Below are 15,367 nucleotides of genomic sequence, written 5' to 3'. Positions count from 1 at the left end.
AGAGATTAGCTCCATCAATTACAGCAAGTGTAGCAGCAGCACAGCAGCAACAGGGCATCCCATGCCCACCACCGTGTTCGACTGCTGGTATGATGTTCTTTTTATGAAATACTATGTTAGTTTTTTGCCAGATGTGACGGGACACAAACCCTCCAAAGCAGTTCAAACTTTAGTCTCGTCAGTCAACAGGATATTTTTTTGGGGACCATCAAGGTGTTTTCTGGCAAAAGTGAGCTGAGTCTTTATGTTCTTTTTGGTCAGGAGTGTTTATTTTTCCTTGGAAGTCATACATGGATGCCATTTTTGTCCAGTCTGTTTCTTATTGTTGAAAGACGAGCACTGACAGGTCTACAGTGATGTTGTTCTTTTGTAGCCTCCTGGATGAGTCTTTGATATGCAGTTGATAGGCCAGCCACTCGTGTGGTTCACCACTGTTCCAAGTTTTCTCCATTTGTGGATAATCACTGTGGTTCTCTGAAGTCCCAGAGCCTTAGGAATACCTTTGTAAACCTTTCCAGAGTAGGGATGGGTATCGTTTAGGTTTTATCCAATACCGGTGCCAAACCGGTACTTTTGAAACGGTGCCGGTGCTTAAACGGTGCTCGAACCGGTGCTTAAAGAATGGAGAACACAAACTTTGTCCTAAAACCTCTCATGTTTTTATTTTTAGCAGTCTCTTTTTCTCTGCAAAATGATAACCAAGTTAGCCTTTTCTGTTGATACAACACACCTCCTTTGGTTGGAACCGGTGCTTAAACAATGGAAAACACAAACTTTGTCCTAAAACCTCTCATGTTTTTATTTTTAGCAGTCTCTTTTTCTCTGCAAAATGATAACCAAGTCAGCCTTTTCTGTTGATACAACACACCTCCTTTGGTTGGAACCGGTGCTTAAACAATGGAAAACACAAACTTTGTCCTAAAACCTCTCATGTTTAGCTGTTTTTTTTTTGTAAAAAAATAACAATGTTAGTCTTTTCTGCAGCTATAGGGCATAAATGGCATCACTCTATCAAACAAGAAGACAGCCGCATGTAACTACGACGGTGTTTGCTAGTTCACCTTACATGCATTAATTTAATAACGTGGTTAGACTACTCAACGTAAATTACACACGAACAACATTAAGCTACTCACGCAGAGAAGAACAGCTGCTGCTGCCATCATCATCCTCATCATTTCTGCTACACTGGCAGGGCTAGGGGTCAGGACTCTCCTCTTCAGGTTCTTGGGGGATGTTGCTAACTCCGGGTCCAATAACGGGCACCACACCCGCAGTAGATGTGCTCGGTGTGAGGTCTCGCAGCAAGCTATCAAATACGGTGCATTTCTTGGCTTTTAAAAAAACGCTATGCGTCGCCAGGTGTTTCATCAGATTCGAGGTGTTACCTCCTTTGCACAGTATCACCTTAAAGCACTTGTTGCAGGCTGCTGAGTTTGCATCTTTTGCTGTGAAGTACAGCCAGACTTTTGACCGCTTCGCCTTGGGCATTTTTAATCTGTAGCTCTGCTCTAAAAGAACGTACGTACCTGGACCCGCCTACTATCCTTGGAAAGGTAAAATGATTGGCTAGAATCCAAAGTGTATGACATCTCAGAAAAAAAAGCACCAAAATAAATCACCGAAATGTGCGCTGCTTTTCGGTCTGGTTACTACCGTTTATGTCAGAACCGGTGCACCGGATATCAGTACCCATCCCTATTCCAGAGTGATAGATATCAATGACTTTTCTCTACATTGTGGCATGATGTGTTGATGTTGCAACCAAATTCACGTTGTCAGACAGGTACTATTGAAGTGGTGTCTTGATTTAACAGATGTGTGTTGTGGAAGTTTTTCCACTTAAATAAAGCCTGCAGACGAGCGGTGAGCGGTAGCTAACATTCTTTAATCCGGACACACAAAGACAACGGACAACCAAGCTTGTGGAGAGCCTGCATGTCCGCGGGACAGACGGTCAGCAGAGTTCTCACTGAGCCTAGCATGGCTCTCAGTTTAAATACCTTCTCCAGGAACAAAAGGCAGTACACAGCTGTTTCACACCTTAAGGTTCACACTCCCTTGCTACCTCCCAGAGTCCTTGAAGAGACAAAAGACTCTTCCTGTGGAGTGGTCTGCTTCCCCCCAACTTCCCTCTTACAGTATGGGTGTCAGACATGTTAAAATCCAGTGGCACCAAGGCATTATACAATAAAATAATGTGATTAGTACATAAGTAAAAGAAATTCCATTACATGTGACAGTAATTAGCCATGGATGTGGGTAGTAAAATTGAACTCAGCTATCCAAAAACTGTTGTTAATCACAGTTAATACATGATTTATTAAGGGGGCAATTACATTTTCAGCAGAGTGCCAGATTACAATAGTGTTTTTCTCTTGATAAATGAAATCGTTTTTCAAAAACTGCATTTTGTATTTACTTGCATTGTCTTTCTCTAATATTAAAGTTTGTTTTCTGCATGTTTATCACACTTACGTGTTTCAGATCATTAAACAAAGAAATCAGGAAGTGGGCAAACACTTTTTCACATATATCAAATTTCAAGTTGGTCTTTAAAACAATGTGCAGCACCTACTCGGCATTTCATCCGTATTTTTTAAATTGCTCAGCATAAATGATCCCAAACCACTGCTGACACCCATGGCCATTAAATACACGGCTTTGAGCAGTCTGTTGTTCATTTTTCAGTGTTGTATGTGAACTAACAAAAGCCTAAACAGTGCTTAGACACGCCCTCTACCACAGAATGACTGATGTTTGGACATGATGTAGAATTCAGTTTCACATGTATGCTGTGTAGTTAGCTAGCGAACTGGCTAGCGAACTGGCTAACCATCCCTACTCTTTATTATTGCTGCAGGAACCAATTGTCATGACACTGCCTTGTTCTGTTCCATTACATAATATTATTGCCTAAAAGAATGGAGAATGAATACCACGATGCTGCTGATGTTGACCCCAGTTCTCTCATGACTGTTTTTTTCTCCTTACTGAAACCGGACCTAGATGAAAGCACTGCATTGGGTTAGGCATTTGAGAGCAAGAAAAAAACATCCCATCATTAAGAATTATGTGGAGAATCCATCCTGCATCCTTCGCATCTGCAAACTGTTTTTAGAAGCAATCAAGACAGTCTGGGAATATTTCATTTTTTGTTACGTTGACTTACTGACCATGAAAATACATGAAAAAATATCCATAGTAGTAATGGATGTGTAAGGTTGATTGACAGTTCAGTGATGCTAATGATACTAAATGTGACAGGTGAGACCTGAGACTGGGAACCGCCCCTGGAAGGCGGAGCTGGGTTTTTCCCTTTTATAAGCACAGGTGAGTGAACCTGGAGCTGTGTGAGTGCCTGGTCCAAGCTGTGCTATTTGCCACTTTTAACTGTTTATGACAGCTTGATGTGGGTCCCATAGCCTTCGGTTGGAGTGGTAGGTCACCCAAAAATGGTCTGCTTGCATTTTGGTGATTTGGCGGAAGGTTAAAGTTATATGTACCTTTGTAGGAGGAAAACATTGTTTTATTCCTGCGGAGAAACGTGTAGTGGACTCCGCCACCACCTGCCGATACTTATGAGGGTGTGACTCAAACTTGTGAACAGGTAACTGAACAATACATATGAGGCCAGGTGGGAGGGATATTCCTGCTGCGGTCAACTGTTCAGTGTAAGTGATGTCCTGTTTTCATTTACAGAGTGCCAAGCTGCTGCTTTGCCTGGGTGGATTTCTGGCTGCAGGGCCGAGGTCCTGATGCACCAGTGTTTATTTTAATGTGTTTAGACTGGTGTAACTCAACAGAGAAGAGCTGAAGATTATTGTGACGGCGATGTCGATGTTCTGTTTGTTTGTTTTATTTCACTGTATCAGTAGGCACCAATGCAGGAATTGATTGTATTTTAGAGTGGATTACTTGTTTCTATCGTTGCAGACAGTGAAGGCGCTGCGTGGAAACTGATTTTTTTTTTCTGGCTGCTTTTGCATGCACTGTGGTGAGCTTGAGTGGAGACGGCACTGAAGATTTTCCTTTTTATATTGTTTTGCCCAGTTGGTATTCAGTATGAGTTGCCATCTCTTTTAACATGTGTCAAACGTTGATTAGTTTTCACAGGTTCCCCGCAGTGCTTATCCTGTCTCCCACGTACAATCATACAATTTTATAGTTTTAAACGTATTTAATAAAGTAAAGCTTTTAATTGTTTTTAGGTGCTACCGTTACATGTTTAATCTTATTTTGTATGAACATTAACCCCTTGTGAACTGACTGTATGCCTCCAGCTCCATCCTATTGAAATGGCTACCTCCCACAGGTCACATAAATATAATAGGTTGCAGCTCTTATGCCTGATAGATGGGATTAGTAGAGGAGAGTGTGAAAAACTGAAATTAGGAAGAGATGTGTGGAGGACATGTGGATTATTGAGTTGAAGCTCTGGTCCCACCTTGTGAAAGCAACTATAGAGTAAAAGACTTGGTTTTCAGTAGGGGTGCCACTGGTGCCCAGTACTACAAACACTGAATCATTGTGAAAGAAATGTTGTTATCTTAATGACATTCTTCTGATCACGTTTCATACAGGTCCTTTATAACTGTTGTTGCTTTGCTATTATGTTGAATCCTGCAGTAACAGATACGATGCCCCGTACATGTGCACACACACACATCAGTTCTCTCCAGATCAGTCTTCACTATACCCCCTCCTCCGTCCTTCTCTGCCAAATACCCTGCCCCCCTCTTTGCTGCCCTCCAATGGGTTACAATGTGCTTGCCTCAACTACTGTGGTATCTAGGATATGCTGACACACTCTGCATCCTGATTGGCTGCCAGCTTATGCAAGGGTGGGCACAATATAAAAGGGAAGGGAAGGAAGGGGAGAATAAAGGAAACAAGGTTGATCCTAGTAGTTAGATGGTTGAGGTAGCACAGCTCCAGGCAGAGCACTGAGCACCATTTTAGAAGGAGCTCTTAATGGAGAGAAAAGATGAGCACAGATACAACAAGCCAGCTCCAAATGGCCATTTGGTTTAAGAGGTAGAAAAAAAGAGTTTATGTAGGCTATAGACAAGAACGCTCTGGAAAACAAGCGGACAGACGGAAAAAAGGACGAGCCATGATCACGTATCGGAGCGGTGCAGCAACCCACTGGCTGTCTTTCATCCTGATATCCTGACTAAAAGAGAGAAGAGCCAAAAGGAAAAAAGACAGAAGTGGTGGATACAAAGAAGACAGAGAGAGGAGGAGGGGAGGTGCTTTTTCCTCAAAGAAAAGAAAGGGAGTAAAAGAGGAGGAGGAGGGGGGGTCCATACTCAGCACGTAATACACAGATATCTTCCCAAAGCTTTACGCAGACGCTGACACAGGTAGGCACCCAGCCTCCACAGGCAGGCCGGGGCAACGCTGGCAAATTAGCAAAGTGGCAGGAAAAACAGAGGAGGACACCGCTGGAGCTGAGCGGAGGAACAAAGCAGCCCGAGAGGATACTGACATCGATAGTCGAGAAGGAGGACGAGGTGACGCGGTGTGGTGTGGAGGCTTGGTGTTGAGGGAGAGAAGACGGGGGAGGGGAGGTGGTGCTGAGGAGGAAGAGGAAGAAGCTAGGGAACTGATGGCTCGTGGCAGTGGTTCAGGGAGGTGGAGCAGGCAGAGGATGGGATTCTTTAACACTATGCTGCGCTGCAACCTCCCCCCAGAGACCCAGAAGGTGGTGGTGTTCCTCATCATGATGTTGCTGATAATCATCAATGTAGTTCTCATGTTCCTACTGGCCTTCCAGTAGAGCGCACACAGACCAACACTCTCTGTCATAGACACAAACTAAGACTCCTAGATGGAGGAGGAGACCAGGTGAAGTGACAAACAGAAGAACAGAGGAGCGCTGTGTTGTTTGGACTGATGGGCTTCCAGCATGGCAGCAGCAGAACACAGGTACAATCAGCAGGAGGGCGAAGGGGACGGATGATGTGTGTTTAATAGACATATACAAAGCCTGCTGGCCACTAGCTGTAGGAAAACACCATGGTTACACTAATGATCTTTAGTGCAGACAGTCTCTGTGACTCCAGTCTCCACTACAATCCAACAATGGATTTGAGATTTTTTGCTGGGAGGAAACTTGTGTTATTCTCTGTTTTACCATTTTTTTTAATGAATTAATTTATTTTTTGCAAAAAAGTTGTTAACGTTGTTAATATTGTGTTAACAATAGAGCAACATTTATGTTGTTATTGTGCTGAATTGATAAAGTAGATTCTGCAGACACAGACTTGAAGGCAATGCAGAAGGGCCTCCTGCCATCAGGGAGCATCACTGTGTAAGACTGATCAGAAAAGTGTCACACTGTTCATTGTTGAATTCATGGTTTTGGTAAGGAGTTTAACATCTTCTTAAGTATTTATTTATCAGTGGCTGCTTTATGATTGACAGGTTGCCACAGTAACATAGTGTCCTCAAATTCCAGGTCAGACCTATCCTTCACTGGTTTCATGAGCCAAGATGGTGACATTAAAATGCACCCCCAGACCCCAAACATGCTCACAAATGATCACAGAGAGACACAGTTAATTCCCTACATTCATTACTATGAGAATGTTACTCAAAGCCTGGAGGAGACTCCTGAATCAAAGTAAAACGTGGTCTTATAAAACAAAATCAATCTAGTGGTTTCCACCATCATAAATGAAAATAAGTGGATGGACATTAGATCACCAAGGTAATACAAAATGAAATAAGAAGGTTTAAGTGGCTCTTTTTACTTCTTATTTTCAGTGAGTACTTTGAGTGAGTTCTATTCTAAGTGTTTCAAAACTGGTTAAATGATACACAGTTAACATTCTCAGATAATTTAATAGTTGTAGCTTATGTCTTAATTGTTTTCTTTTAATTTGAAGTTTTAATTTTTTTCTTATACTTTTTAGAACAGAAATTGTTGAATAGAGTCAGGTTCAAAAGAAGTGTATTTATTGGTAAATAAATAAAATCCAAGTTAATATTTCCAGCATTCTGTTTACCAAGTGGAAAGATATCAGCTAAACAGTTTAAATCAGGGATGTGAACAGACCCAGCTCGGCACCCTTGGAAAACCCAGAACTGGCCCGGCCCTGTAGTATGTGAGGCCAAAGCAGGACAGCCATCATAGCTCTCCTCAAGCACCAGTAAACCAGCACACTTGCAGTCTTTAATGCCTCTCTGCAGCTTCTCTCCTTCTTTTATCCAAAACCCTACAATGTGTCTCACCCCTCCCTGAGCCTGGTTCTGCTGGAGGTTCTTTCCTGTTAAAAGGGAGTTCTTCCTTCCCACTGTCGCCAAAGTGCTTGCTCATAGGGGGTTATATGGGGTTTTCTTTGTATTATTGTAGGGTCTTTATCTTACAGTATAAAGCATCCTGAGGACACTGTTGTTGTGATTTGGCGCTGCATAAATAAAATTGAACAGAACCCCATCGTCTTAGAGACTGTGTCTACTCCCAGACCACCCAAACTCAGCAACAATGATTTAAACATAAAACAAAATCACAAAGAAAGAGCAGCACAGGATCCACTACTGCAAAATCTAATAAAACAGTGAAATGTGGCTTAGTGCCTATTAGTACATAAATCATTTATTGATCAACAAATTGATTTACTCTGCGTTACAGAAACCTGTTTACAGCAGGATGACTATGTTAGTTTAAATGAATCAACACCCCCGAATCTTACTATGTGTCAATCCTTGAAGCACAGGCTGAGGAGGGAGAGTGGCAGCAATCTTCCACTCCAGCTTATTAATCAACCAAAGACCCACACAGAGTTTTAAATGATTTGAAAGCTTGATGCTTAGCCTTGTCAACCCTAACTGGAAAACTGAAAAATGTAAGCCTGTCCTTACTCAGAGTTTAGTGCTCAACTCATTAATTACTCAGCTCAAATAAAATCATTATTGTGGGTGAGTTGAACATCCATGTTGATACTGAAAATGACAGACTCAACACACCATGAGCCAGTTGACTCTAATAATAGAGTAAAGCATTATTAGAGTCAACTGGCTCATCTCAAAATGTAAAACAACACGCCCACCACTTTAATCAACTCTAGATCTTTTTTCTGACAAATGACATAGAAACTGAACATTGAAGTGTAATCACTCTTTTGTCTGATCATTTCTGATCGTTTAAATGTACAGCAATGATTTGCAGAGTACTGGGGAATACACCTCATCACACTTCTGAAACTGCTGTAACGAAGTTTAAGGATATCATTCCTCAACCTTATCTTCTCCAATGCCATGTTCCAACATGGGAGAGCAGCTACCTTAACTCTACTCCCACAGAATCCGATTATCCTGTTAGTAGTTTTACATCTTCACTGCGTACAGCTCTTGATCCTGTGGCTACTCTAAAAAAGAAAGCCACAAATCAGAACTACTAGACTCTCTGGTATATAACTCTTAAATGTAAAGATAATGTCATGGCCAGGGTATTTTTCAGTTTGTTTTTAGTTGTGTGGTGGAGCTGTTGTTTCCAGTGGGTCTGCCTTGAGGTGGAATTGTGGATTCTTTGGCTTCTGATCATTAACCCCTTGTTGAGTGGGCAGTATTTAAGAATTGGGGTAAAGTGATAAGGCGTCTAAAGGACAAACTTGCCAATGAGGAAAGACTAGGTCTATAGATGAGCTAGCTGATTTGGCTGTTTGAATCAACCATTGCACATTTCTCTCCCACTGACTTTTCCCAGTTGCATTAGAGGAATGGTAGCATTGGTTGGAGGGGACAGAACAGCCTTCCCTCATTTGGACAGATCACCAAAAATGTATCATCTCTTCAAAAAAAAGAAATATTGCCCCAGGGCCTGAAACGTTAAACCTGACTCCCTCTCATGCCAGGTTGCACCCGAGCAATGAACATCAGCAACCACAACAATTCTGCCTCCATCTTGTGTCATAGTGGGAATGTTGATTTGACAAATAATGGACCAGGTAAAGTGAGTTTAGCTTAGATGGCATAATTCTGGCATGGGTCTGACCAATCGCACCTTTGTTCCATCAACTGTTAGCTACTTAGTTGAGTTGAGTATGTGCACAACATGTTCACCTCCTCTGCCATGGGCTATCACCGTTTGCGGCATCTTTAGGTTATCGGCCGCCTTTTCTTCTTCTTCTTCTCGCAGTCCCATCAATTCATCACCACATGCGCCACTGCGGTCGCATTTTGGCGTCAAACTGCACTGCGGAGGTCTGCCGAACAAAACCTCTGCTTGGCTGATCAGCATAGGACCCCGGCTCTGTCCTATGCAGTCGCTCAAAAAGTCTGGTTGTCGTTGAAGGACAGGATTTATCGGCCCGTTTGAAATTGTGCACTTTATCAACCTGTCTGCAATCTGCTTAAAGCTTCCAGCAGCTATGAAAATACATCCCTCGTTCAATGTCTCCCAGATTAAGACCATTTCTTCCAGCGTACTGTGACTCCTACCAAGTCTCCTCACCTCACCCAGTTGGTGGACAATTGTCCAATTCTTATCCATTCACAAGATTCTGGACGTCTGGCAGCGGGGTGGGGGTCTTCAGTTTCTGGTGGACTGGGAGGGCTATGGCCTGGAGGAAAGATTCTGGATTCCCCAGTCTTTCGTTATGGATCCTTCCCTTTTATAGACCTTCAAAGGGCTCATCCAGGCAAGCCAGGTAGCCGCCTGGTGGCAACCGTTGGGGTGGGGGGGTACCATCATGGCCAGGGTATTTTTAGGTTGTTTTTTGTTATGTGTTGGAGCTTTTGTTTCCTTCTAAGGAGTGGAGTTGTGGAGTTAGATTCTTCCCCTCATACCTAATCAGCATCCCCTCATTGAGCGGGTGGTATTTATTCATTTCCAGATTGTCTTCTCCCACTCAGTGGTAATCAGGTTTTCCTGTTAGTGAGTTTAGTCTATGCTTCATTCAGTAGTATCCTGTCACCTCTTCATTCCAGCTTTCCAGATGTCAGCTGATTTCTTGTCATCCTGTCCACAATCTCTAGCTCATCTTCAGATTCTTTTTCAGAGCCAGTAATTGTGACCTGCAGCTGCAACCGCCTACCCACTCCCCACCATAACTTTCGTGTTCCCTAAAATTTTAACATTGGACAGTCCCTAGATCTAGAAACCCCAGGGCAAAAACACACAGCCCAAACACAAGTTTGCCCAAACACAAGTTTCCTCCACCCTCCACCCTCTCTACTTTTAGACTTAAAACTTTCCATTTTTATAAAGCGTATAGTTAGGGCTCTATCAGATGACCCTGACTCCTCTTTTAGTTATGCTACAATAAGTCTAGGTCCATGATGCACTGAGCGGTTCTTCTTCACTCAATTGTTGTGGGTGATTTTAACTACCATGTAGATGTATCTGTGAAGGTTCTCAGTCATTCAGGTCATCGTAGTCTAAGGAGCTTGGAAAGAAAAGCGTCTGAAGTTTCTTGAAGACGTTTCACCTCTCATCAGAGAAGCTTCTTCAGTTTTAAGAGCAACTGGTGGAGAGTCCCAGATTTTAAGCCCTATGGGAGTGTCCCCCAAGTGGGGATGATAAAAATGACAGCCTCAACACAGCATTTAACCTGCTATTAGTTATTAATCTCTCTCAAAATGTAAAAGAACCCACCCACCACTTTAATCACACTCTGGAGAGTCCTCTTCACACACTGAGGTTAATTATGGAGTTCCACAGGGTTCAGTGCTAGGACCAATTCTGTTTACATTATACATGCTTCCCTTAGGCAGCATCATTAGAAGACATAGCATAAATTTTCACTGCTATGCAGATGACACCCAGCTCTATCTGTCCATGAAGCCAGGTAACACACACCAATTAGTTAAACTGCAGGAATGTCTTAAAGACATAAAGACCTGGATGGCCGCTAACTTTCTGCTTCTTAATTCAGATCAAACTGAGGTTATTGTACTCGGCCCTGAAAATCTTAGAAATATGGTATCTAACCAGATTCTTACTCTGGATGGCATTACCTTGGCCTCCAGTAACACTGTGAGGAACCTTGGAGTCATTTTTGACCAGGACATGTCCTTCAATGCACATATTAAACAAATATGTAAGACTGCTTTCTTCCATTTGTGCAACATCTCTAAAGTTAGAAATATCCTGTCTCAGAGTGACGCTGAAAAACTAGTTCATGCCTTCATTACTTCCAGGCTGGACTACTGTAATTCATTATTATCAGGAAGTCCTAAAAACTCCCTGAAAAGCCTTCAGTTAATCCAAAATGCTGCAGCAAGAGTCCTGACAGGGACTAGAAAGAGAGAGCAGATTTCTCCTGTATTGGCTTCCCTTCATTGGCTTCCTGTTAAATCCAGAATTCAAAATCCTGCTCCTCACATACAAGGTCTTAAATAATCAGGCCCCATCATATCTTAATGACCTTGTAGTACCATATCACCCCATTAGAGCACTTCGCTCTCACACTGCAGGCTTACTTGTTGTTCTGTAAAAATGTGTAAAACTACAGAAATATATATCTAAATCAATTTAATTACTTTCATCTAGGATAAATTGCTATTGGTAAGGTCTTTATCTGTAAGTTAAGCTGTAATGCTTGTGAAAATTCGATTAAAAGCTCAAAATTCATGTCCTCCTTTGTATTTTCCAGTGTCATCCAATGTGCCGGATTTGGGTATTTGCCAGGCCAATTCTGTGCCCCGGGCCTTATGTTTGACACCCCTGGTTTGATGTTTTTCCAGTGGCAATGGAACTTTGTAACTGCTCCATACAGGCACATTACTGTCAGAGCAGAAGTGTGGGTACGATTTTGTGTGTGTCTGTGTGTGTATGTGTCTATGCACACACATACATCTGTGTTAGCAGATGTGTTAGGTCACAAGCAGAATCGGTTTATTACAGTTCTGATGTTTAATGGGCCAGTGTTGAAACGACTTAAAAATCACATTGACTGGCTATTGTCAGTCATCTTCTGTCATCATTTTCCATCAGCACATTAAGAGATGTATTTTTATCCATTATAATGTTTATATTTTATTAACATTCAGATGAGATCCTGCTGTGTCATTAAAATCAAAATCAAAAGACAAGTGAGCAGAGAGGAGGGATGCTCAGCTGATACATCAGGATTTATGTTGTGTCTGCAGAAATGTGAGGCTGAGCAAAATTATGCATGGTCTTTGTAAGCCTGAAGCCATGATGGCGCAATGAACCTGGTGGAGCATACAAGGCACCGTGATGATCACCTCAGAGTTTTCCTCAGTAACACTGCTCCCATCTGGGAGGGGTGGCTGTAGCTCAGGAGGTAGAGCAGATCAGCTGCTGATCGGAAGGTTGGTGGTTTGATCCCTGGCTCCCCCAGTTTGCATGCCAAATATCCTTGGGCAAGATACTAACCCCGACTTGCTCTCCGATGCATCCATCGGAGTATGAATGCATATGAATGATAGTTAGAAAGCCCTCACCATATAGATAATAGTGCTTGTGTGAATGGGTGTGTATGGGGTGAATGCGGCGTGTTGGATAGAGTACTCCAGGAGAGTAGAAAAGCGCTATATAAGAACTAGTCCATTTACCGTCTCTTCCTCTGTTTCTTCTTCTTCCATAATGTATCTCCTTCTAAGTTTACTTTGATTTTAGCTTCTCAGTGATTTTTCATTCTGTGGACGCTGTCAAAACACAAAATGATAGCACACACAGTCGTTAATGGCAGGCTTTAATCTTGGTGGCTCCTGGGTTGTTCCTGAACATGCTACCAAATTGTTCTCATCTCAGGTTAACAGTTCTGGTCTTCTTTGAGATCTTGGCTAAGCAGTGACATATCCGTTTAACTTGTGCTTACATACAGTTTGAGCTGTTGATCCTGTTATGGTATTTGGTGCTATATAAATAAAATTGAGCTGAAATTGAATCCTGGAATCTGCAGCTGTTTAGAAATGGCTCATTAATTCTGGCCGTTCCAAAGCCTTGACTTTAATCCTTTTGAAAATTTGCAGACTGTGCTTAAAGCCAGGGCCATACCAGGAAACCAGTGAATTTAAGTGAACTCTAGCACTTATGCTAAGAAGAGTGGACAAAGATACAGCCAGACTTAGCCATCAACAACATTCAGGCATATCTAAAGCGTCTGGTTGAGGTGCACCTTACTAAGAGATATTTTACCAGATATTAGTAGGGCTGTATGTAGACTTTTGACCCTGTGTGAATTAGAAAAAATTCAAAAATATATTAAAACTTGGTTTTTTTTTTAAGTCATTACATGAAATTCAGCTGTGCAGAGTGTGGTGGAAGCGTGCAGACTCAAATGCAGAAAGCTGTGAGATGAGTGTTAATTACATGAGTGCCTAAAGTAGATCCGATTCCAGAAACAGGAAACTGAAAAAGTACATGGAAAAATACAAACTCTAGGAAAACCAAGAATAAGAGATTTTTTTAAAAAAAAAAAGAAAAAAGAAAAACTACAATCCAAAAAGCTTAAACTCACTGAGTAAACAGACCCAGGATATAGTAAAGATGTGTACAATCATTTCACCCTAAGAAAAGGAACAGTTAAAAGAAATCAATGCCCAAAATTACCACAATATTCATGCCCATGAAGAGTGTATGCAAGCTTTAGACCACACCTGTACCTGGCTAGAGGGCTGAAAGAGTTCTTACATTAATCTTGTATACCATGACTCTACTGCAGTCCCAATTAGAAGTTGATTGTACGTGACTACAGTCCCTCCTGTTGTTGTTTCTCTGTAGCTCATCAGTGATGGCAGTGTGGTGTATGCAGAGGGGCTCTGGGACCATGTTACCATGGATGACCAGGAGTTGGGTTTCAAGGCTGGTGATGTCATTGAAGTAGTGGATGCAACTAACAAGGAGTGGTGGTGGGGTCGCATCATGGACAGTGAGGGCTGGTTCCCTGCCAGCTTTGTACGGGTGAGAAACTCTGTTCTGACTGTACTCTGGTGCATGTTCAATCATCCAGGTAAGGATATACAGGATATATATCAAAAGACATCAAACTGCTATTAAACTTTGGCATCTGTGAAGAAAAAGATGACATTGAAAGACAGGGTTATTATTTGAGCCACTTAGAGTCCATTGCATACTTTTAACACTGCCTGCATTCTCCAGTTGCGTGTGAACCAGGATGAACCCATGGACGAGTATCTGGCCCACCTAGAGGAGGCTCAGGCTGGAGAAGAGGACCGGGCAAGTCTGGGCCTGTTGCTGGGACCTGGTTTACCCTGCAAAGAGCAGATGAGAACAAATGTCATCAATGAGATTATGAGCACAGAGAGAGACTACATCAAGCACCTCAAAGACATCTGTGAGGTTTGCATTGAAATCGATTGGTGTTTTACTTGGGACATATTTGCTCGAGCTTCATCTAGAAATCTATTCCTAGATGAGGAACTTTTTCTGCTTAACTCTCTTGTATGTCTCCAATATACCTGCCAACCCTCTAAATGTCAGTCTAAATTCTCCCGTAGTTTCATTGACCATCTCATTTTGCCATTTTTCTCATCCCATTATTTGCTTGACCAGCTCAAACTTTATTGTGAATAACTATATTACACCTGTTCTGAGTGTCAACACACACATGCAGTCCGCACACTCCCCACAGTATTTAACCTGCAACCTGATTCAAGTCTAGGGTGTATGCTGAGTGTCACTGAGCTTAGCCCAACTGTTACTGCATAAGAGGCCTGAGGATTGATCACAGGGCTGACAAACTGTCATTTACATTCACATTAATATCTATGAAATTTAGATATTTACGAGTAAATCATGTCTTTGGACTGCAGAGTACAGACCAGCACAGGGACTTGCTGAATGAATTACAACCCTCTCTTAGCTTTTGTTGTTGCCCTCTTTTTTTTTAAGAGCAAGACTTTAAAACATACAATATTTTGTAAAAAAAAAAAAAAAAAAAAAAAAGACAAACAATGCTTCTTTATTAAAGTGTACAACAAGCCAGAGTCACATTTTCAACAAACATGTCATCTTCCAGGTCAGAACTTTAATGTAAGAATTCTGTTCAGTTCAGTTTTATTTATACATCACCAAGTCACAACTAGATTCGCCTCAAGACCCTTTACAATGTGCAACAGAGACCCTACAATAATACAGAATAAGCCCCAAAGATCCAGCACTTGGCAACAGTGGGAAGGTAAAACTCCCTTTTAAAAGGAAGAAACCTCCCTCATGGAGGGGGCGTCCATCTTTGGCTACCAGTTTGGTTTGAGGAGAGGGAGACAGGACCAAAGACACCCTGTGGAAGAGAAACAAAGGTTAATACTCCAAGAATGCAAATTTCCACCAAAGCACTCACTCCCTGGGCACTATTTACTTTGGCTTTGTATACATTTATGAGTTTTCTGGCTCTTTCCTTTAATGATATATATACAAGGGCGTAGATTT

The 15,367-nt window shown here is 42.0% G+C and overlaps 1 protein-coding gene across 3 annotated transcripts in view; it reads left to right on the top strand.

The window, feature by feature from the left end:
- Positions 1-15,367, top strand: part of arhgef4 (Rho guanine nucleotide exchange factor (GEF) 4) — a 91,354-nt gene that overhangs the window by 53,251 nt on the left and 22,736 nt on the right. For 2 of the 3 annotated variants that reach the window (XM_063484519.1, XM_063484520.1), the window contains 2 exons: positions 13,700-13,879; positions 14,078-14,278. In XM_063484519.1, the coding sequence (XP_063340589.1) occupies positions 13,700-13,879; positions 14,078-14,278 (381 nt within the window). Of the gene's footprint in view, positions 1-4,901; positions 5,932-13,699; positions 13,880-14,077; positions 14,279-15,367 lie in introns of those variants that run through there. The other variant, XM_063484522.1, reaches the window with a different exon arrangement.

Source organism: Pelmatolapia mariae, linkage group LG9, assembly GCF_036321145.2.
Source record: "Pelmatolapia mariae isolate MD_Pm_ZW linkage group LG9, Pm_UMD_F_2, whole genome shotgun sequence".
NCBI lineage: Eukaryota > Metazoa > Chordata > Actinopteri > Cichliformes > Cichlidae > Pelmatolapia > Pelmatolapia mariae.
The sequence above is the reverse complement of the archived record's forward strand: the minus strand, read 5'-3'. Positions and strand labels throughout refer to the sequence as shown.